The following is a 24,380-nucleotide window of genomic DNA, read 5'->3' as shown; positions in this document are numbered from 1 at the left end:
GCTATATCAATCAATATGTATGTATTGTATTGTATTGTATTGTATAAATTCGGGAATGGTAGTGAATGAGTTAAACACTTGAGAAATGGTATAGGTCTAAATCAAAATGTATAATATGCCCAATTTATTGTTCAGGAGGAAGGGGTGGACGAAATCAACTTCTAGTTGATAAATCATTATTATGTGATGAGAGCATAAATATGTCAATAATATACACTTCATGACCACAAGAGGGCAGCCTTTTACAGACCTTGAATCTAAAAAGTCCTTCCCAGTAAAAATGTATCAAATGAAAACTTAAATCTATTTCAACACAAAACATGTTCAACTCACTTCCAGGTTGCCATCTTCATCTCTGTAAGTTAAGATGTAACCATCAATGTCAGCCAAAGGAGCGGCCCAGGTCAACCGAGCTGACTCCGTGGTGACCCCCAAAGCCCGCAAGTCCTTTGGGGCGTCGATATCTGTCAGTTGGATCACAGCAAACGACAAGTGAAGGCTCATTCATGCCAGTAAGGAATATTGGAGTTCATTCGTTTTTCATTTGGGGGGGGAGGTGCTGTAAACCTTGAAATAACAAATGACGATCGTCCCTCTGGTGTGCAAGTTTTATTACTGTGCTTATATTTTTTATTGTCTTTCTTGACTCACAAACAAAGCTGACAATTATTTTAATTTATAGTTTTCTTACGCCTCGTCCAGATCAGCCGGCAATTAGTCTGTCATGGTTTGAAAATAATCACTGAGCTAATTTGGTTGACGCATGCACACAGGCGCAAGTAATCATAGGATGGTGCGTGAGCATCACTGAACATTGTACATCCATACAGATTTTCTAAAGTGCTTGTCGTTATTCGGGTCAGCTGGAGGCCATACCAGATGACATCGGGCGAGGTGGATACGATTCACATGTATATGCACATTTAGAGTATTCTGTCAGATAAAAAAATAATAATAATAATAATAATACATTTTATTTATAAGCGCCTTTCAAAACTTTTGAGGTCACTTTGCAGTCACAGGAGAAGTTTTTCTCTGGGTGAGCAGCAGCAACGTTCACTCAACCCTGAAGTAGATTGAACGCTTGCTATCTAATAGATAGCCAATACATAGACAGCTAGACAACTAGCTATAGAACTAATAGATAGCCAGCCAGATATCTAGCTAGCCGGCCAGTTAATTAACAGATAGCAAATAGATAGCTAATAGATAGCTAATAGACAGCCTCAAACTCCTCAAACTTTCATGTCGTGCTCTGCCCAAATGTTTCACTGTTTAATTTATTGTCATCCATCTTTATCGGATACCAGTTTCCAATTGGGGTCCGTTTGGGAAAATTCTCTAGTCTGAGTTTGTTTAAATATAAGCAATGGAATCTACTCAAAATGGGTCCTTTAAAACAAAATGGTCGACTTCCTATTCAAGTGGAAGTGTGAGTTTTTAAAAGGCTTCTCCGTACATCCTGTTATTATAGACATGGCCAATGAATTTTGCGACCTTTCGTTTAACCGGGTGTCAATGGCAAACATTGTTCTTGCTGCCCTAATAAGTATGGGATTTTTTTTGTGTTATTTTTGGGAGCTTTTATTTGGAAGCCATACAATAAATACACACACTTGTAAAAATCACTTGTGCGGTGCTATCTTGGCCACGAATGAATGTCAATAACTGACCACAATATGTCATGAAAGGCAAATCAAATACATCAGTTATCCTTTGCGACAAGTTTAATTTGCATATTTAGGCACTCTTAAACGAATTATCGTTTTGGGTGATCAGTAATCGCTGACAGGGAGAAATGAGACATGTTGATAGTCCAAGGCTGACACCTAGCATCTAGTAGCTAGCTAACTTAAAAAATACAATAAAATAAAGGCCTAACAGTGGTATAAACTTTCCACTGGACACACGTGTTTGACACAAAGAAACGTTTGTTTTAAGCCACGTGCCACTGGAATTGACCCATACTGAATTACAGAAGGAACAGTGTCCAAATTCTGGGAAACCGAGCCCTGCCAAAATGAAGGATTGTGCTACTTCCTGAAGATTTCACTAACCAAATGTTCACCGCGAAAGGCATGTGTTACGATGTTTTAACCCCGAGCAAGTAGACGTGGAGCGTTTGATGGATGAATCGTAGTTTTCGGTTATTAATCAAATCTATGCATTAGTGACAGTTTGAGGTGGTCATTTTGAACTCCGACTGGCTCTCTGTGCAGTCTAAAGGGGCCATTTTGATTCAAAATACCAAAACAACATTTTCTTGATTAAGTAGAAAATCTTTGTCATATCAAACCTGTCTCTGCTTGCACTGAAATCTTCCCACTGCTTCTGTCTCCTTTGACGGCCCAGATGTAAACAGTGTAGACGACACCGGGCCTCAAACCACTCAAACTGTGAGAATCACTATTGGGACCAACTCGGATTTCTCTACTGGAGCCCTCTGAAGAACTATGGGTGAGGATATAGCCGTCGATTTCTGCTTGGACGCCATCCCAGGAGACCCTGAAGCTGGTGTCAGTTTGGTCTCCGGCTAAAGGGTTAGCAGGATCGTCCATCTCTGTAGGAAGACGTTAGTCAATGCAGTTAATGCTGTTTTGCACTGCAATGATTCAAGAATCATCAGAAATGGGAAGTAAAGTTTGAGTAGTTGATGGGGAAATTGAAGCAAATCAGTGTCTTCACCATGAAAATACAACAAAGGGAACGACTGTGCTATTGTTGTTCGAGGAGGTAATGTGGGTATATAAAAACAAAATTATAAGAATAAATACCCCGAATGATGTTCCATGAAAGAAGTCCATCTGAACAGGAGTTAAATAGTGGGAGGATGTCTTTTGTGGAATAGGAAGTAACAAGGACATTGCGAACTAACATATGGATGGACAAATAAAAATAAATATGGCGGCCTGTGGTTATAGAAAAGTTGTGTGTGTTTGTGTTGCAGAAAAAGCTTTCAACACCTGTCTCTGCTTCTGTTGAGATCTTCCTGCTAGCTTTGCTTCCTTTGACGGCCCAGACGTCGACAGTGTACACCACACCGGGCCTCAATCCCATCACGTTGTAGGAATGGATATCTGGTCCCAAAGAGATTTCCCCACTAGAGCCCTCCGAGGAACCGTAGTTAAGGACGTATCCATCGATGTCCCCCTGGACACCATCCCATGACACCCTGAAGCTGGTGTCGGTCTCATCATGGGCGAAGAGGTTAGCGGGAGCATCCAGTTCTAGACATAAACGTGAGTAGACAAACCTTAGTCATACAAAATGAATCTGAGGTTATGTGGAGAAGAGAGATGTTAAGAAATCGTATTGAATACCTGTCTCTGCTAACGTTGAGATCTTCCTGCTAGCTTTGCTTCCTTTGACGGCCCAGATGTAGACTGTGTATACCACACCGGGACTCAATCCCATCACGTTGTAGGAATGGATATCTGGTCCCAAAGAGATTTCCCCACTAGAGCCCTCCGAGGAACCGTAGGTAAGGACGTATCCATCGATGTCCCCCTGGACACCATCCCATGACACCCTGAAGCTTGTGTCGGTCTCATCATGGGCGAAGAGGTTAGCGGGAGCATCCAGTTCTAGACATAAACGTGAGTAGAGAATTTTTAGTTATACACAAAATGAGTCTGAGGTTATGTGGAGAAGAGAGACATTAAGAAGTCATATTGAACACCTGTCTCTGCTTCTGTCGTGATCTTCCTGCTAGCTTTGCTTCCTTTGACGGCCCAGACGTAGACAGTGTATACCACACCGGGACTCAATCCCATCACGCTGTATGAATTGATATCTGGTCCCAAAGAGACGTCCCCACTCGAGCCCTCTGACGAACTGTAGGTGAGGACGTATCCATCGATTTCCCCCTGGATGCCATCCCATGACACCCTGAAGCTGGTGTCGGTCTCATCATGGGCGAAGAGGTTAGCGGGAGCATCCAGTTCTAGACATAAACGTGAGTAGACAAACCTTAGTCATACAAAATGAGTCTGAGGTTATGTGGAGAAGAGAGACGTTAATAAATCGTATCGAATACCTGTCTCTGCTAACGTTGAGATCTTCCTGCTAGCTTTGCTTCCTTTGACGGCCCAGATGTAGACTGTGTATACCACACCGGGACTCAATCCCATCACGCTGTATGAATTGATATCTGGTCCCAAAGAGATTTCCCCATTCAAGCCCTCCGAGGAACTGTAGGTGAGGACGTATCCATCAATTTCAGCCTGGATGCCATCCCATGACACCCTGAAGCTACTGTTGGTCTCATCATGGGCGAAGAGGTTAGCGGGAGCATCCAGTTCTAGACATAAACGTGAGTAGACAAATCTTAGTCATACAAAATGAGTCTGAGGTTATGTGGAGAAGAGAGATGTTAAGAAGTCATATTGAACACCTGTCTCTGCTTCTGTCGAGATCTTCCTGCTGGCTTGATTTCCTTTGACGGCCCAAATACGGACTGTGTAGGTCACTCCAGGCTTCAAGTTACTTATTGTGTAGGTCTTATGATGGGACCCAAGTGGGATTTCATAACTCTGCCCATCAGGATAAAGGTACATTAGCACATAGCCATCAATTTCTGCCTGGGCGCCCTCCCATGACACCGTGAAGCTGTTCTCGGTCTCATCGTGGGCTATGATGTTCGCAGGACCATCCAGTTCTAGAGGAGAATGTTAGTAGACAAGCTTAATCATGGTTTACTTGCTGGTAAAAGACATGAAGAGGTCAATTGTATTGAAGACCTGTCTCTGCTTGCGATGAGACTTTTCTGCTGGCTTTGTTTTCCCTGACAGCCCAGATTTGGACTGTATAGACCACCCCGGGCCTCAGGCCATTTATTGTGTAAGAAGTACTGCCGGGCCCAATTGGGATTTCCTCGCTTGAGCCATCGGGGGAATGATACGTTAGCTTGTATCCGTCGATTTCTGCTTGGACACTATCCCATGACACTCTAAGACTGGTTTCTGATTCTTCCTGGGCCACAAGGTTAGTGGGAGCATCCATTTCTAGATAGAGAGGGGGTGGGTTCAGATTAGGAAGAAAAAAACCGAACCACTCAAAATGGAGAATTATGAGACTGTATAACACAAGGAGACAACACAATGTTAGTCAAATTCAGCCATGTATCCTTTGGGAGTTCTTGAGATCTTTTCACGTTTACCTGTCTCAGCCATTGTGGAACTCTTTCTGCTGACTTCATCACCCCTGAAGGCCCAGATGTCAATCGTGTAGACCGTGCCAGGTTTCAGGCCAACCAGCCGGTATGAAGTCATGTCACGTCCAAGAGGGATCTCGCCGCTGGAGCCCGTATCCGAGTTGTACGACAACATATAACCTTCGATTTGAGCCTGGACCGGATCCCAAGAAAGTGTTGCGGTATCTTCTGTTACCGCGGTGGTGATCAGGTTTGTTGGGGCGTCAATGTCTAAAGAAGTAGAGGTGAGACCAATGTTCAAATGATGCAGATCACTTCAAAACCGATATGTCTTTTACAGAAACAAAAAGACAAATGACCATGTACCGTGTTGGGGTTTCGGAAAAATGAACATTAAGGTATGGCCGCTAATTAATTTATTGCCAACAATTTACGTGTATTGATTTAAGATAACTTTTGATCTTTCTTGGTCATGAAAATTTAAACATAGGAGTCATGAATCATTCTCCACTTTCACTTTTTGACAACTGGGCTAAATGAAAATAGCATGAACATTCTATTCCTTTTTTGTTTGATCAGGGGGTGCCATAAATCAATCGCTCCCTCAGTTTTTGGCATGAGCCATGAATTATATTTGAACGAGTAGAATTTTCTATCGTTTTCATGTCCCGCAACAGGAAGCGAGACCTCAGCCAACCGAGCGACTGGATCGCAGTCTATAAGATCAAAATGAATGCAGTTTAAAAGCAGTTATCCCTTCAAACTAAAACACTGTCAGCCTTTGTTGACGACGAGAGATCAAACGTAAATGAAACAGCGTGAAAAAAAGTTTTAAATTTCCTCGCAAAGATTGCGCGATTTTTTTTGTTTTCGAAGGGGTCGCTGTTTTTTTAATGCGCGTTGATCTACTTCCGGGTTATTTCCAGACTAAGTGAAAACAACAAACAGGAATGGCAAATTTTACTTTGAAAATGGCTTGCAATGGAAATAAATGAAATCGGTTCTTGAGTTTAAGTATCGTTTCCAAGACCTCCTTCATGATTCTCCCCTTCCCCAAAGGAGTGTCATCTCTCAATGCACCACGCAAGAGAGCCTTCATGAGGCATAGTACAAAAACGTGCATTTTTAAAAAAAACGTCCAATTAGGGGCTCCATAGTTTCCTCTTAAAATGCCAGGAAAAAAATCCTAGTTCATGTTGAACAAGAACACGAAACAAACGTACGCGGTGTCGTGCAACCCAATGAAAACGCAGATGTCCTCTGTGTGAAACAACCATGCAAGAGTATCGCAGGGAGACGTGTGAGCGATGACAGACGTCGGTGTGCGTTGAGGGAAGATGGATGATGGAGAAATTGCAAACAAGAGGGTGCGGTACCAGCACCCGACAGAGAAGAGAGACGAGGGGAAATGTAAAAACGATCATCATTAGCGATTGTTCCTTTGTGCAGTACAAGAGAAGCCCTGGTGTCACGGTGTGGTTGGTTTGATGAAGACAGATTGATGATCCGTGTAGGAGAAGAAAGAATCTGTCCATCTGTTAAACTTGACTCCGTTACTTTGATTCTGTTCTGACGCGCAAACTACTCTATGCTTTTTTTCTGAAACATCAGATCACAGCCTATAGCTATTTTTAAACTCATCGTTCCACCGGGTCAAACGTTGATTTGGCTACAGGAATCCCCCTCAAGCGGTACAATTTAGTCCCCTTAAATGCCATGGTACAAATACAAATCAATTTTGGTAAACATGCGTTTATTAAACGGCAAAGGTGCGATTTGCAGATAGGATTAAATGTATCCATCTTAAACAGGAACTGATATTTGACTATGTAGTGTAATTCAAATTTTTGAATTAGTCCGCTAATTATTACTGAAGCCTGACCAATCTGGGACTTTTGGATCTAATGCCATGATTGAATTTGGGCTAACCATTAGATTGTTTCATCTCCTCCATTTATTACATAGAGAACGCTCAACGAATTAATGAATAACTAGTTTTTAAATCTGAAGTCAAGAATAATGACCGTTATTGTGGTTTACATATGACAATTTGAAATTTTGGTTCGGATTTTAGCAAGCCATCATGGATATAACCAGCTATATAGGTAACATTTCTTATAACACCCAGTCCTTTTTTGAACACTACTTCACACCATATTTCACCCTTTCAGCAAACCCAATGAGCATCGTGTGTCGCAGACATGTCTGACCATAGCAATGAAGAAACAGGAATTCAATGTTATTCTATAATTTTAGCTTATGATTTTTCTCCCGAGGACAACGTAATACAACCTCTGTCTGATAAGCCTGATGGACAGACTCTACCCCAAGGGACCATATAAGGTGTCGCCCATAATACCAAGACTCAACATATTTTGCTTGCTTGACCACATCCATCTGCTTTAGGTTATACGGGCCTTGCTGGTGATTTCGTTGAATGTAAACAAGGAGCAGCTGCAGCGGTAAGCCTTGTTATACTTTCAAGCACGTTAGCCACTTGGACATGTTCACTCCAAGTGGCTTTGATTAGGCTCATTTCCATGAAAATTGGCAAACCTTAGATGATTTGTCATAGGGAAGCACCATTCTTACCATCCTGGTTAAATAGGACTAAATTGTCTAAATTTTCAGGCAATTGCTTTGCGGGGCTCATTTGCTGTTGACATATTTTTACACAGTAGCAAATATTCCCATATGGGGGTTTGGTATACTCTTCGATAGGGTTAATAAGGAATTTCTCATTGTTCTCTCAAATAAATATTTGGATTTTACTGTTACTGTCGGGCAGAAATCCCCCAAATTACCATGACCATAGTACCGATTCACACATTGACAAGGATTCTGCCTGGCAAGTATACACAACGTTGGCAACTGATTGCTGGAACTACCACAGCTTGGAATTGAAGCGGATTTATGTGGGACAGTAGATGTGAGCCAATCTCTTTTTGTCAATGGATGCTACAGCTTCATGTTGGCTTTCAAAACCTAGCTTGTGGCAGACGTCCACATTCCACCATGATGTCTCTGATCCACTGGTGAAAACGAGGCTTTCATCTTCTCCTCTTTCATTTCAAACTGCTTCATGCAATAAAGTCAAATATCATAGAGTACATGGGGTGTGTCATTAAGTTTGTACAACTGTCCATGTTTTTATGTTCATGTTGTGTTTATTATTTTGCTTTGTGTTGACTATTATGTGAATCGCTTTGTTACAGCGGCAGCTGTTGTGAAAGCGTGATATAAATTAGGATATATTGTATTGTATTGTAACACTTACAAATGTCTAGGTCCTGCCTTAGAATGTTATTTGTCGTTACGTTCGGATTCATCTGAAGCTATCAAGTTCAAATGAGCAGGTAGCTTCAAAATAAGAGATTTGATAACAACAATGCATTAATGGGCTGGCTCGGGATTTAGAAGACAGAGCGATTAACTGCCTTTGAACTGATGTATTCCTGCAAAATGAAGAAATTGGAGGAAATAAGGAAGGAAATCGTGGAAAAGGCTGCGATATTAAAAGGTGGATTCATTTGGAATAATTCATTTTATTCACCCTTTCAAGCAGCCGATAACCAAATAACATGATCTGTTGCAGTAACCACTGTCCCCAAAAGGGTTCAACGTCAAATATTTCACTTTGCGTCCAAAATGCCGCGCAGAACCAATGGCGGAGCTCAATCAGCAGATGGACGCACGATTGGACAAACCTCCCATTAAGCAATGGCAAGCATCTTGTAGTCGTTACACCAATCATATCACGTTTCCACTGCGTGACTGCACTTAGCATTTAGAAGTATTATGAGGTTGTAAATTCGATCCCGACACGTCATGAACCCATAATTGCGGCTGTTGCTGGCGGGACCGTATTCCTTAATCGTTGTGTTATCATTGGCCGAGCATGGAGGAGGATTGCATTGTATGTCATTTCGCGTAACAAGATTCTGGTTTTTCTATTCGTTCCTGGGCTGTTAGCTTTTACAAGTACTCCACCGGCGACAGTCGGGTGGACCTTAATTAAAAAACACAATTTCCCAGGAGTGGTTTATCGGGGATATCCAATTTGCAGATGGCTATAAACAAAAAATACAGGTCGACACTGACCTGTGAAACCTGTGACCGCGGAAGAGTTACCCTCCATCGGTCCTTTAATGGCCTGCACTGCAATCAAGTATTCTGTTCCCGGAAACAGACCTGCAAGAAGTATTTGGTAATTTCTCATCGGCATACTCTCACATGAAGTTTGTCCATAATATCTGTAGATACTAACCGACGATGGTGTGTTTGGTTCGCGCCTCTTGGCTTCTTTGTACATTCAGCTCTGCCTCCTGTCCTGATGGGTCGGTATGCCTGAGCCTAAAGTGGTCCATCTCCGCTTGTGGGTTACTCCAGTCCACCTGGATTGAGACGTCTGTCCGGTCAAGAACTCGTATATCGTTGATTGCTGAGACACCTGGAAAGTAACAAGGACATTTAAACTGGAGATTGCTGATCAAGAACCTCCGCACTCTCTCATGTAAGACTCATATCTACAACGCTTAATGAGCGCAAATTCAAGTGAACCCGTGGACCTAACTTAAATTGTGTCTGACGTAGGTTGTCTGAAGTTTGCAACCAGCCTAACGTCTGACTTCATCTAGCTTCTAGACTTTGCGGAGTCAAAGGCCAGACGATAGTCAACAGTGTGCTTGATATCAGGTTTTTCATAACCACACATGAAGAAATCCAACAGGATATGCTCTGGCTGACTGGTACTAATTCTGTCACGCAATCTCCTTCGGCACACATCTGTATCTGGCCACATCAGTGAGGAAATCCGATTCGGATTAAACACATCCGTGGAACCATTTCTGAGTAATTATCTCTCAAATTCAATGATTGGCCAACCAGATCCTGACGAAACACTATTGAGAGGTACTGAATTTCCATGCAGACACAACTTCCACTGTAAACAGAAACCCATCAAACATCTTGACTGTATGAATCTTTTGTAGTCTACAATTCAAAATCTCAGAGGTTTTTGTTAGATGAAAGATGAGATGAGATCACTAGGGTTCTTCAGATTGCATCTGTGTTGTTTCAAAATCCCCACAGTCCCACCTGTGGTAGCTTCGATTTCCTCTGCTCCACTTTGGATGCCTCTGATCACAGCGTGGACTTCAACAAAGTAGCTATGCCCAGAAGTCAAACCTGTGATGAGATAGGAGTTTTCTTTGTTGGGAACCCGAACCTATGAGGCAAATATTTGAATACAAAAATGAGTGTGCTGCTTTTTATTAGGCTTGATTTTCATCTGGAGTCCAACCAAAATAAAAGCAAACTTCTGATTAAAAATATTACCTGCTTCAAGGCAGAACCGTGACCTCGGGGATGATAGGTTAAAACATAATAGTCAGCTCCGGAAACTGGCAACCACTGGACCAGGAGAGAGACGTCAGTTGCCTCGACCAATCTTAGACCTTGAGGACGAAGCACTAAAAAATACAAAAATATGTGTGATATTTTCATCGGCATATTCAGCATATTAAGTATTTGTAAAGAAAAACACTGAAGGATATTTTACTTGACCCCGTTTTGTTGGGTCTCGTAGATCATGTTAGCATTAGCGCAGAGCCTACAATTTAGTTTTTAAATGTTTTCCAACCGTTTGGAATGATACCAATGAATGATGATTGCATGCTGCCTGTAATATTTACGCTAACATCTATTTTGCAACTCACCCTCATTATTTTCTCTCCATACTTGTTTTGTACTAGTTTGGGATCATATTTTTAGGCGCTTTTTGTGGAGAATCATGAGGTCTGGGCTGTAACTGTTTAATTCAACTGAAAGTATTTGGTAATTAACAGGCTACTGTTATGAAAGTGTGGTTGTGTGATTGAGCTTGGTAAAATGCTGCAACTGCTATGCTAACAGAGCTGACGCTATTTGTCTGCTGTGTTGTAGCTGTTTTGTTTTCTTTCCGACTAATTTAAATGCCAATGACAAAAATCAATCTACCACTCATGCCATCCTATGTTTGCGCATAAATTCAATCATGTAACAGGCATGTTCGACTTTGCTGTTGATGTTTTAGCATCCAGTACAGTAAGAGACACTGTCCTCGCCGATCTAGAGATGGGGAGGAAACCGAGCGATTTTCATGCTACAAACGCAAAGCTCTTCATCAAAGGTGATGGAACAACTGATGTCAAAAGGGTGAATCAGAAGGTAAGTAACTACAGCGGTGAACCGTAACAACACAGCGGCCAAGACACGGCAGACGGCCAGTCGGCAGCGTTGATGCTGCTTAGATTTCCGCAAATGAGGCAAACTCAGTGGTGGATTTATAGTCTAGGAATATTTAAATTTCAATAAGTAAGCCTTTGCATGCAGAAATTTGAGATATTTTTTTAAACAAAAGGAAAATATCTGCTGGATAGACATGAACAGTACCACACAGTTTTCAGCAGCTTTCACATTTTAGTGGATTATGGTTACTTGCTGAGACGCATACATTAGCGATCTGTGTCCTCAGATAACCCTTTCGGAATAGCGTAGAAGTAAAAATGGAGATGATTGTATTATTAAAATATCACGGTCAGTCAGTCAGTCCGCTGATGCCTACTAGAACTGTCTGGTTTACTCGCAGCCATTGTATGAATGTAATAATATATCTATCCGGTATGGATTTGGAGTTCTTATTATAGTATATATCTATTTTACAGTCTATATGCACATATATTTATTTTAATCTATTTACAATATATATTTTTTACTTACCATGTTTAAAAAAAATTATGTGGTCTGATAGACTATGTTGTTCGCGCTATACCTGCTCCCATTGGGTTCCATTCCAAGAAAACATGGCATGTCCTTCCCCTGCTACTCAGATGACTGTCAGGTCTATGTCCCACTGAGCAAAAAATGCATTTTCTCATAAAAGCCACTTTTATCTGGAGGAAATAAAAACCTGGATGGCACCAAACTTCTTGAACTTCAATGAAAAGAAGACAGAAGTGATACTGTTTGGTCCTAGAGGCCCATTTCCATCTCATCCTGTTGACTTGGGGCCCCCCTGGCTCCTTATCGGACGTCAACAGTCTCAAACTTGGATCTTGAACTGGACAGTGACTTTAAACTTGACCGACAAATTGGGTGCTGCTGTTAAATCCAGCTTCTTTCATCTTAGGCAACTGGCCAAAATCAAACCTCTCATTCCTCATGAGCGCCTGAAAGCAGTAATTCATGCCTTTGTAACATGTCGGCTCGATGACCGTAATGACCTTTACTTTGGAGTCAACCAATCCTCCATGAAGCGTCTCCAGCTGGTCCGGAATGCTGCTGCTCGCCTCTTGACTGATACTCGTAAGAGGGAGCACATAACTGTCATCCCTTCACTAGCTCCTGATACATTTTAGATTTCTTTTCAATATCTTATTGTTTGTCTTCAAATCTTTAACATCTCTACACACCTTCCCGACACCTCAGGTCTGCTGACCAGACATTATTAGATGTGCCAAAAACTAATCGGGAGCTCAGATACGATAGAGCCTTTTCCGTTGCTGGTCCCACTCTCTGGAATGACCTGTCACTGAACATTCGGCAAGCCCTCTCGCTGCCCATCTTTAAAACCCGTCTCAAAACTCACTCTTTTGCATGATTCTGACTTGATCTTGGTTCGACTCCCTGGTGCTTTCTCACACAGGGCAACATTTAAGGTGGAACAGCCACTCTTTTATCTTGAAATCGAAATAGCTGAAACTCACAATACTGTTCCGAGTGAAGGAGTCTTAGTCTGCAGTCGAGGTAACAGTTGTGGATAAAGCGAAGAATATATCGTAAAAAAATACGTGCCACGAAATGCTTGCACAGTTGGTGTTTGCTGAATATCACTTGAAATCATTTTTTCCCATGGCAAAAAGCAATACTTTGACTTTGAGGGGAAATTACCTGCCACAGCAGCACCTTTATCTCGGAGATCTTTTTTGGAAACTGTCGCAAACTGAAAGAGCAAATTAAACTCGCCGCCTGCTGTGTACCTACAAGCAGCTGCTTCCCTTTCTGTTCATGTCGACTTCAATTGCAACAGCATGCATACATTAGCATGTGGCTCATTTCAGCATGATATTTTCGCTCAATCTATAGGCAACTTTGGTCCTTGCTGGGTGGCAAAACCACAAAGACATTGACCTTCAATATTATGACACGTCAACAATTTAAAGGTTGTCCCACAACATAAAGACGAGGATTATTTTAGTTACACCCACCACCATCATTTCCAGGAAGAATCCCCCCCTACTTTGGTCAGGGCGTGGGTCTCATGGTTACGGTATCGACATGAACGGAAAAACTGAAGGTGGTCCCTTTTCGTGGGGTAAGCACTTTCTTCTCCAGGAAAACACAATATTATGATTGGGTCAGACTACTTTAAATCGAAATGGGCAACGCGGAGTCTGTGTGATCTTTGTGTGCAGCTGAAAGACGAATTCTTCATCTTTGATGTGTAGTTTAAGTGATATATTTCGCTTGCAGGTTGTTCCTTAGTACTTAGTCCTTAATAGTGTGGAGCAGTTTGAAAAAAAAAATCAACCATCACCAATGGGGTTCGAAAAGCCGGTCTGCTGCATAACGGAGATGACAGCACAAGCTCGGGAGCGACACTTAAAGGACAACGACACAATTTTTTTCTTTCCTAACTGACATCAGAAAAACGTTTTATAGCATCTAAAATACCCAAAACACGCAGTATGATATTTTTAGTCAAATGCAAAACACCAATAAAAATGACTTAGTGTCCCAAAACTACTTCAAAATAACCTAGGAAATGGCGAGTTTCAGAAGGTCCCGTCCCCTTGTTCGTGACGTCACGCCATTACGTCTTGCCTTGCTCTAGAATCAAAACAATGACTTCAGATTCGGAGAAGATGCTTTCTTGTTACTCATCCAGTGATGAATATGATTCAAATAGTTCTGAAGAGGAAAGCATAAATGTTTGCAATCGATTAAAGAAGTCCTCCCGTATCAATTCGAGCCGTCTGGACTCCAATGTAGCGTCCCAGAAAATGCACAAGATGCTCCCGTAATGCTTGGTGTGTTGCTACCGCATAAGAGGCACTGTTTTGAAACAAAAGTTAAGGTGTATTATTAAAACGTTGTCTGTATACTGACTTTCTTTATGAACAGCTCATGTTTCAATTTGGGCGCATTTATAGACAGGTGTGGTTTATGTTTGTAGAAAATGTTTTTTCCTTTAAAAATGTACTGGGTGAGGCTAATAATTAGTAGTCCGGAAATTACGGTAATTTTCTTGGGATATGAGAAATCAGTGCTAGTCAGAAGATAAAAGCAAAACCAAACTAACTTACCCAATGAGCAATCGTCCCCGTGAAAGCCCTGGTCACAGACGCACTGCCCATCGAAGCAAAGACCATTCCGGTTACAGTCATTGCGACATTTCTGGACACTGCATTCGTCACCGGTAAAGTGCGAGAAGCATACGCATTTCCCATTCACACAGCGGCCCTTGTCGTTGCAGTTATTGGGGCACATCAGCTCGCTGCAATCGTTTCCCGTGTAACCCTGATGGCAGATGCACTTGCCATCCACGCAGCGCCCGTTGTCGTTGCATTCGTCCGGGCAGGAGGATACCGAGCAGTCTGGGCCTTCCCATCCTGGATGACAGAGGCAGCTGCATGTGTCCTGCTGGTAGGTTCCGTGCCCGCTGCAGCTCATGTCCATACCTGGACAACCGATATGATGTGTAAGGTCAAGTACTGCAGTTGGATGCATGCGTAGCTTGAGGAGTCGACAATGAGTAGAAAGGAGTCTCAGCGTAGAGCACCGATTAGTATGTGGATTTGTCGCGGCTTGGAATTGAAGTGGATTTACATGGGACAGGAGATGTGACACAATCTCTTTTTGTCCATGGATGCTACAGATTCGTGTTTGCTTTCAACATTTAGCTTGTAGCAGATGCGCACATTTCACCGTGATGTCTCTGATCCACTGATGAAAAGGACGCTTTGATCCTATCCTATTTTATCTAGAACTGCTTCATACAACAAAGCGGGTGCAAAAAGTGCTTAAGATTGAATGACTGTGTTGTCTGTTGTGCTGTCACATTATTTATTTGTTGTTTTGACACACAAGATGGCGCTGCAAGAGTGGCTACCTTTACAGCAGCTGTGTATTCTGTTTTTCTCCTTCTTCCTTTCCTTTCCTCCTCCTTTCATCACTTTGCTGCTGTGAAATGTACATTTCTCCACTGAAAGATTAATAAAGGCTAATCCAATCCAATCCAATTACTCACAAATCTACAAAATACCCTCAAACGTTAACTGAATAATTGACATAAAAATCTTTGAAATATGGTAAGGTGCTTAAGTACTCTTAAAATCTACAAATACAGTACACTTAATCCCCGCCCCAATAAAAATAAATAAATCAAGATAACTACAATACAAAATAAATTAGTAATACTATATAATACAGTACATTACTTGTTATTTAGGGTTTTTTTGTTTGTTTGTTTTTTTTACTTCTGTAATGATGGTCATTTTATGTTACTTCCGGGTTGAGTGAACGCTGGCGTGTGTGGCTGCCGCTGCTCACCCGCAGAAAAAAATCCTGTGACTGTAAAGTGTTCTTGAGAGTTTCGAAAGGCGCTTATATATGGAATTATGAAATGTATTATTATTATTTATTATTATTACATATATAAAATATATATCATATTTACATTATACAAATATTGGTTCAGGGTCCAAATTCTGTTCCTCATTTGACAGTGCCACAGGTCAGAAGGTCAAGCTGTCTTCACGTTTTATTTCATGCCCTCCCTGGTTCAGCCCTAGCGCTCAGTTTTGGGACTTTTTTTACTTATCCACATCCGCGTGTTGTCCAGATGAAGTGTTACTATATAGGTACACACAAACTAGTTTTGTGAGTGTTTCTTCATGTGGACGAAACAGTTCCGTGTTTATGAGAATGAATCTGTAAAATCCGGTTTTGAACGTACGTACCTGCCGCACCCCCGTTGCCGCAGCATCCCTGAACGCACTGGCTCTTCAGGTAGTTGACTTCCTCTTCCAAGCCGTTGACTCTATACAAGAGCGACTTAAATGCCTCCGACTCCCCGCAGTCGCATTTCGGCGACGGCAACCTGATGTTATGCTTGAAGATGATATCATTCTCTCCGCTCTTGATGCTCTCCATCTGCAGACCTACCACGTAGAGCCGAATATCAATTCATATAGCATGCTTCAGTCATTATGTTCTCATTTATTTCCATGAATTCAATGTTTTTTTTCTCACCATTTTCACTCGGGCTTGGCAGACGCTCCAGTTTGCAACCGGACTTCCCCGGAATGTCAACGTTAAAGACATGGCTGAAGGTAAGTTCTTGCTCAGGGGCTGAGGGATCCACTTTGGTCGCAAAGCTGCATTGCGACACGGTGCACAGGAGGGCCACCAGGGCTCTCAATTGGGGTTTAGTGGTCATGACTGAAAAAGAAGAGAGACATTTTGAAACCAAATCCAGGATTTCCGAATTGTTACCACATTGGTTCATTCCAAACCAAAGACTTCTTAATCTCAAACCCGTCACTATTAATAAACCATTGCAGGGCTTGTAAATTGTATAATTAGTGGACTAAATCAAAAATTTGGCATAAAGTGTGCAAAAATCCTCATCACGCACCCATGGCGATGTTAAATCAAAACTGAATTTGGAGAGTACTCCCAACTGTTTGTGACTGTGATTATCTTTTTTACATCTTTGGCACGAACTTTGTATCATATTTTAGAAGAACGGCAGATGTTTGGCGTCATAGCTGACTGGGCCAAATGGGACGGTTGCCAGGTTGAAAAGGGGTCAAATTTAAATATCTTTGGCATTCAGGTAACAGAGAAGTGCAGTTGACCATGATGAAAAGGTTTCTTTAGCCGTCATCTGTACTTCTTTGAAGGTGTCGGATGTTTCTCTCCTCATCCGAAAAGCTTTGTCAGCGAACGAAAGTTGTGCTGGTAACTCTGGCCTATATATATCATTCATGGACAGAGGTGGCTGTGCCAGACCTGTGCTTGGTAGGTCTCTCTCTACTGGTATCACCTCATCAGCATGACTAAGCCTACGTGGTCACAACCTAAGAAGTCTGTTGTAAGCACGATCAAAATTAAACCTCAAACCACCATGGTGATTTAATGAAGGGTTTTGTTGTTTTACAAAAATTGCTTCCTTTACTTCCTTTGCAAACTATCTATTTTCTTTAGCTAAAATTTTAACCTCACTGTCGTCAAATGAGTGGTTGTGAACTTTTAGGTGTATATGTACTGCAGATTGAATCAAAGTAGAGGTCTGGCACCATCACATCTGGACATTAGAGATATATATCGGGCCAAAGCTACCAGCACAACTTTAGTTCACTGACGAAGCTTTTCGTATGAGGAGCCAAACGTTCGATACCTTCAAAAAAGTACAGATGACGGCTTAAGAAACCTTTTCATCGATGGACCACTGCTGTACGACTGAGAGCTTACACAGACAGGTGACAATGACTTGGTCTTTTTTTTGAAGAGTGGGCGTGATTTATTTATTTGAATGAAGCTAAACTTTTCTGTCATGCTGTGGAAGTTTGGCGTTGCGTGATATTGTCTTCCTGGAAGTAAAACAAAAAAAAGCCTCTGCACCAAACCGCCAGATATTTTCACGTTGACCAGTCAAACATGTAGGAGACCGCTGTACAGAACTATGGCCCGTGCCTATGATATCATTGCATTTAGCCCAACTGATGTCACGTTCATTGAAATCCCTCCAGCGGTTTCACCCCAAGAGTCCAAATTACAAACTACAAAAAACCAGTGTCACTTTGTCTTTTATTTTGTTTTCCTCTCTCAAGTCTGAATTTAACTTGACATGGGGGAGTTTGTATGGAGTCGTCAATACAAACTTTACAACAACTTTGGAGAAAATAATAGCATCCAAGTACGACCGATGAAAAGGTTTCTTCAGCCATCATCTGTACTTCTTTAAAGGTGTTGGACGTTTCGCTTCTTATCCAAGAAACTTAGTCAGCAAACTGTTTCTTGGATAAGAAGCGAAACGTCCGACACCTTCAAAGAAGTACAGATGACGGCTGAAAAAAAACCTTTTCATCGACGGACCACTCCTGTACGACTGAGAGCTTACACAGACGTATACAAGTACGAATAACATTTTATCATGATAAAATATGGGGGAGAAAAAGTGCAAGTACAGTAAAAATATTCCATATGCACTATACATCCTCCATTGTTCCATTTACTGTATAGCGTCACGCTGCTATTGACATAGCTGGTAAAACTATCACCATCTGCCCCACACACACCCCGCGGTGGAAACACCAGCTAGATCAAAGTTGGCATTTCCAAACCATTGAACGACCACTTGGTGGAAACATGGTCGAGGCTGTTCAAGCTGACGTCGTCAAGTTCAAGCAAAAGTGTAATGACTACTGGTCAAATGTTTGAGGTTGGCGATTGGCGGCTGCGAATGAAATACAAGCCATGACATCATCGTTTAGTGTGGCGGTCGGCGGATGGATATAAGTGGGTGTGTGAATAAGGATAAACCGAAGGCAAAGTTTGCAGTCAATCTGCAGTACATCTGTACGTAAAAGCTAACAAGCGCTCATTTGCCGACAGTGAGGTTACAAATCTTGGCTAAAGAAAATAAATGGTTTGAAAGAGGAGTAAAAGAAGCAATTTTTGTAAAACAGCAATACCTTTCACTAAATCTCCATGGTGGTTTCAGGCTTAATTTAGACCATGCTTACAACATACTTCTTAGGTCGATACCACATAGGCTTAGTCATGCTAATGAGGTAAACAAGTGCCAGGGATAGTACATTAGAGGTAACGAGATTGGCTAATGAGGTGAATCCAGAGACAGAGATAGAACTAATCAGGGTGGAAAGGTAATCAGATTGGCTAATGAGGTGAATCCAGAGGAAGGGACAGAACTATAAAGGTAATCAGAGTGGAGAGGTAATCAGATTGGCTAATGAGGTGAAATCAGAGCCAGGGATAGAATAATAGAAGTAATCAGATTGACTTCAGGGAGTGGTCCACTGCTTCCCTAACCTTAGAGCAGGGAGCTATCAGAGCAGAGGTGTGGCACAGCCACCTCTGTGCATTAGGGATATCAAGCCACGGTTACCAGCATAACTTTCGTTCGCTGACGAAGCTCTTCAGATGAGAAGCAAAATGTCCGACTCCTTCAAAGAAGTACAGATGACGGCTGAAGAAAGCTTTTCCTCGACAAACTTCATCAAATTTGAAGCAACTCATCGAAAATATGTTTTTCCGTCATGTGTCATCTTTCAAAAATAAGTGACAATGTTTAAAAGAAAATCAATAACACGTGTCGTCTACCAGTGAGGGACGTTCTTTCGCCGCGATACCATGAAAAAATGGTTCAGACGGACAGAAATGATTCAACATTTTCATAGCGCCTGTCGGTTCTATTGACACTATCACAACCTTTCAGTCTTCCTTTTGGACACTGCGTGACATTTTAAGCAGAGCGGGGTGGCTTCTTTCACCTGCTAGGAATAAGGAGGAGGGCAAGATCGGCAATTGAAAAGTGCAGTTCAAGGCATTGCTCATACCCTTGGCTGAATATTGAATAAAAAATGACATTTTTCATGGTGACTTGGTCCCTTTTGGCTTCAAAGTCACAGTTTCACATTGTGAATTATTCAATACATCCAGATGCAGCATAACCGATTGGTTGCAATGCACTCTGTTAGGCTACTTGGCTGCTTTGGAAGGATGCCATTCTGACTGCTGTGTACAATAACCGCCAAAAGGGAACTTTAAAAAAAGATTTTTCGTCTCTACATAACTTACTTTACGTTAGCCTGCACAGTAGCTTATAAGAACCAAAAAAAAGGATTTGTCGCAAGTTTAAAAAATATTTTTTTTAATCAAGCCAATGAATGCATATGCTTAACTCATTCGATACCAGACAATGTTACAAATACATGTCCACTCCAGTGCCAGGGTTTTTGTCATTTTCACTCAAATTGCAGGACCCAAAGAATATTGAGATTGAGGACTACATAAACATTTAATTCTGTGTAAGAAACTATAGACTCTCTTCTTTCATCAGAGTTAATTCCTAAGTTAAATGGGTCTGGCGCTCAGACTCAGAATTCTGACTTTTAACTCAGAATTCTGACTTTTAAATCAGAATTCTGACGTTTAACTCAGAATTCCGACTTTTAACTTAGAATTCCGACCTTTAGCTCTGAATTCCGACTTTTAACTCAGAATTCTGACTTTTAACTCAGAATTCCGACTATTAACTCAGAATTCCGACTTTTAACTCATAATTACAACTTTTAACTCAGAATTCATAATTTTAACTCAGGATTCCGACTTTTAACTCAGAATTCTGACCTCTAACTTAGAATACCGACTTTTAAATCAAAATTCCGACCTTTAACTCAAAATTCCGACTTTTAAATCAGAATTCTGACGTTTAACTCAGAATTCCGACTTTTAACTTCGAATTCCGACCATTAACTCAGAATTCCGACTTTTAACTCAGAATTCCGACTTTTAACTCAGAATTCCGACTTTTAACTCAGAATTCCGACTTTTAACTCAGAATGAAAACTTTTAACTCAGAATTCATACTTTTAACTCAGAATTCCTACTTTTAACTTAGAATTCTGACCTCTAACTTAGAATACTGACTTTTAAATCAAAATTCCGACCTTTAACTCAAAATTCCGACTTTTAAATCAGAATTCTGACGTTTAACTTAGAATTCCGAGTTTTAACTCAGAATTCCGACTTTTAACTTAGAATTCTGACCTCTAATTTAGAATACTGACTTTTAAATCAAAATTCCGACCTTTAACTCAAAATTCCGACTTTTAACTCAGAATTCCGACTTTTAACTTAGAATTCCGACCTTTAACTCAGAATTCCGACCTTTAACTCAGAATTCTGACTTTAACTCAGAATTCCGACTATTAACTCACAATTCCGACTTTTAACTCAGAATTCATACTTTTAACTCAGAATTCCGACTTTTAACTTAGAATTCTGACCTCTAATTTAGAATACTGACTTTTAAATCAAAATTCCGACCTTTAACTCAAAATTCCGACTTTTAACTCAGAATTCCGACTTTTAACTTAGAATTCCGACTTTTAACTCATAATTACAACTTTTAACTCAGAATTCATACTTTTAACTCAAAATTCCGACTATTAACTGAGAATTCTGACCTTTAACTTAGAATACCGACTTTTAAATCAAAATTCCGACCTTTAAATCAAAATTCCGACCTTTAACTCAAAATTCTGACTTTTAACTCAGAATTCCGACTTTTAACAGAGCAGGAAAACCAAAACTTGAGTGTTTTATCGCTCTCGTCCGTGGGGTCTTCTCGTGAAAAACTACACTCACGAACCGCAGCCGTGAGGCTTCTACAAAAGCCACTGCATTATGCAACCTGACCAAACAAGCGACCACTCACTTAGGGATGTGGGACTCTCTGTCTCCCTCCTTCTACAATGTCATGCATGGCTGAGGGCTTACATCTGGAACTCATTTCCAGGGCTTGTGTAGGTTGCCCTGGGCTACGCACAGTAGCATTAAATGTAAATCTATGGGATCAGCATCCCCCACTCCCCAACCCCCAAAGCCAATCCAATCTGTTCCTCGTTATGATGAATACCTGACACTTGAACGTGTTAGCTTCCTAACGTGTTAGCTATCTAAAGGAAATGAGCGTTGATGGGTAATAAAGGATGAGCTCACACAATGGGGCTATGAATTGGATACTTGGTGTGGAGAAGTGCAATTGCTTGAATGGGAATAATATGAAAAATGTCCTTTTTGTTGCGCTTTGTGAAAGGAAATATTGTTTCTGTTAAATTATCATCATATTAGTCCCACCTGCATGCTCTAATGTCATTTCTGTATTTCGGAAATAATGTCTTTTGGAGGAATATGTTTTGGATTGTTTTTTTTAAATCAGAGATTTCATCGTTTCATATCGAATATATATCTAAAATATATATATATATATATATATATATATATATATATATATATATATATATATATATATATATATATATATATATATATATATATATATGTATATGTGTATATATATGTATATGTGTGTATATATATATATATATATATATATATATGTATATATATATGTATATGTGTATGTATATATATATGTATATGTGTATGTATATATATATGTATGTATATATATGTAAATATATGTACATATATGTATATATGTGTGTGTGTATATATATATATATATATATATATATATATATATATATATATATATATATGTTAAAGTCTCGTGATAATATATATATATATATATATATATATATATAGTAAAGTCTCGTGATATCGATATTCTCGGGAGTCGGAAAAAATATCGATATAACCGGACTATCGATATATCCAATCCTGCGGCATGTAAATTTTCTCCTTGCGTTCATAGAAATAGTATCGTAATAAGCAGTACTATCGATATAACCGATATCGATATAACGAGACTTCACTGTATATATTCAAATTCAAATTATACATGTATCTTATTCATAATTTTATGTATTATATTATTATATCTGTGTTTCTACATTTTTAATTAGATTTATCAATTTAGGTTGGCCATTGCCTTTCAAATGTAAAACATTTTAATATGATATGGATAGTCAATAGTCATTCTTATGTTTTACGGTGCACCATTTTTCATGGTCTCTGACCTTTTACCTTTCATCATGGTCAAGATTTCATACCTCGATAGTAATTGCATGCAATAAAAATACAATGATAATAAAAACAATACCTCACCCTTTGATTGGAGCAATCCTTCCTATAGCACCTGTTGATGAATCAAAAACCTCCTCACCACTGGGAATGGTTTTTTTTCCCCTCTCTCTCTCTCTCTCAGTCTCTCTGTCGTTATTCCCGGCTTCTTCAGTTGTTAGAAACTCTTCCCAACTGCCTCCGGGCCAATGGGCAATAATTTGGGAGTGTCTCCTCTCCTTGTGGGATTCGGAAAGGAGGAAAGAGACGAGGAAGTGAAGGAGGGAGAGCACTTTTCGGCAGCTTTTAATGTTTTTTTTTGTTGTTGTTTTTTTAGGCCTCCCCCCAACCTCACTTTTCCAGCAACGTATTTCTTTCTGTACCTTTAATAATATTAGTATTGTGTAAGATTTTGGTGGCAGGAAAGGTGGTTAAAAAACGAATGTGCTCAGCAGAAAAGATAACAAGGGCTTGTTTTAAAGACGAAAAGCCAAGGGAAAAACTTCATTTAGGATAAAGAGTCGACGGGGAGTGGTTTTGCATTTCAAATCAGCATAGCACAGCTTCCGCCTGCACATGAAATGAGTTAAATTAAACGTACTGTGTTTTTTTCCCGCTGTTTTTTATAAACATTATAACTCAATATTCTGTGGGTCCTGGAATTCATGTGACAATGACAATAACCCTGGCACTGGAGTGGACACATTTTTGCACGTCTGGCAGTGAATGAGTTAATATTTCTCAGTAAATGTGAATATATGGAAGCTAATGACAAACACAGAAGTCTACTAGCTTTCTAACACTGTAAAAGTACCCTGACGTCCAGGAGACAACCGGATGGCCTGTAATGACACAATCATAATCAAGAATTGACACTTCCTTCCAAAGTTAAAAATAACACAGGAAGAAGCTCATTTGCTGTCCCTTGATGGCGATTCCTAAACGCAGAATACTCACGGCATAATAAAAAACGGAATGCTATGACACATATGGAATTTTGTTGCCTAATCAGAAAAATAGACCTTTGTGTGTGTCCCCCAAAACTGTTTCCCCAAAAACCTGTCACATTTGGACCAGCCAGTCTGTGTTTCTCACAAAACAACTACCAATGTAGACAACCCCATTCAGACTAACCCATTTATCCTCAGAGGCCAATCATACACAGCCAATAATCAAGAATTACAATCAAAATGGATGACAGGTGAAATTGTGAACATTGTAGCCAGATTAGGCTTCATCCTTCAATGTCACTTTCCTCAGTGGAGGAAGCAAATGGTGGAGCGTTCCCGTACACCTGCTGTGCAATCTTCACCTTCATTCCGTGTCCCATCCGGCCAAGATAATGCAATGCGCTCCACTGCCGCATCGCGCTGGCTGGTTCCTCATGACAAGCAGCTGTTGTTTACCA

General features: G+C 40.6%; 1 protein-coding gene and 1 long non-coding RNA gene across 2 annotated transcripts in view; one reads left to right on the top strand and one right to left on the bottom strand.

The window, feature by feature from the left end:
- tnn (tenascin N) overlaps positions 1-23,210 on the bottom strand; it is a 27,519-nt gene extending 4,309 nt beyond the window's left edge. Inside the window, exons 1-17 of the mRNA XM_089007390.1 lie at positions 23,018-23,210; positions 16,445-16,633; positions 16,153-16,353; positions 14,497-14,871; positions 10,490-10,623; positions 10,250-10,379; positions 9,420-9,602; positions 9,254-9,343; positions 5,159-5,422; positions 4,740-5,003; positions 4,394-4,657; positions 4,037-4,300; positions 3,680-3,943; positions 3,321-3,584; positions 2,964-3,227; positions 2,297-2,560; positions 334-464 (exon numbers count right to left, since the gene is read on the bottom strand). Of these exons, the coding sequence (XP_088863516.1) occupies positions 334-464; positions 2,297-2,560; positions 2,964-3,227; positions 3,321-3,584; positions 3,680-3,943; positions 4,037-4,300; positions 4,394-4,657; positions 4,740-5,003; positions 5,159-5,422; positions 9,254-9,343; positions 9,420-9,602; positions 10,250-10,379; positions 10,490-10,623; positions 14,497-14,871; positions 16,153-16,353; positions 16,445-16,631 (3,543 nt within the window). The 5' untranslated portion in view covers positions 16,632-16,633; positions 23,018-23,210. The remainder of the gene's footprint in view (positions 1-333; positions 465-2,296; positions 2,561-2,963; positions 3,228-3,320; positions 3,585-3,679; positions 3,944-4,036; positions 4,301-4,393; positions 4,658-4,739; positions 5,004-5,158; positions 5,423-9,253; positions 9,344-9,419; positions 9,603-10,249; positions 10,380-10,489; positions 10,624-14,496; positions 14,872-16,152; positions 16,354-16,444; positions 16,634-23,017) is intronic.
- Positions 5,263-24,380, top strand: LOC148891257 (uncharacterized). Its single transcript, XR_016116353.1, has 9 exons — positions 5,263-5,402; positions 5,493-5,550; positions 7,559-7,614; positions 9,219-9,359; positions 9,469-9,665; positions 11,226-11,359; positions 14,667-14,836; positions 16,467-16,524; positions 24,233-24,380. It is a non-coding gene; the product is annotated as an uncharacterized LOC148891257 (long non-coding RNA).

Source organism: Hippocampus bargibanti, linkage group LG11, assembly GCF_051943395.1.
Source record: "Hippocampus bargibanti isolate YZ-2025 linkage group LG11, ASM5194339v1, whole genome shotgun sequence".
Lineage (NCBI taxonomy): Eukaryota > Metazoa > Chordata > Actinopteri > Syngnathiformes > Syngnathidae > Hippocampus > Hippocampus bargibanti.
Note: the sequence above shows the minus strand (reverse complement) of the source record. Positions and strands in the feature narration are given on the sequence as shown.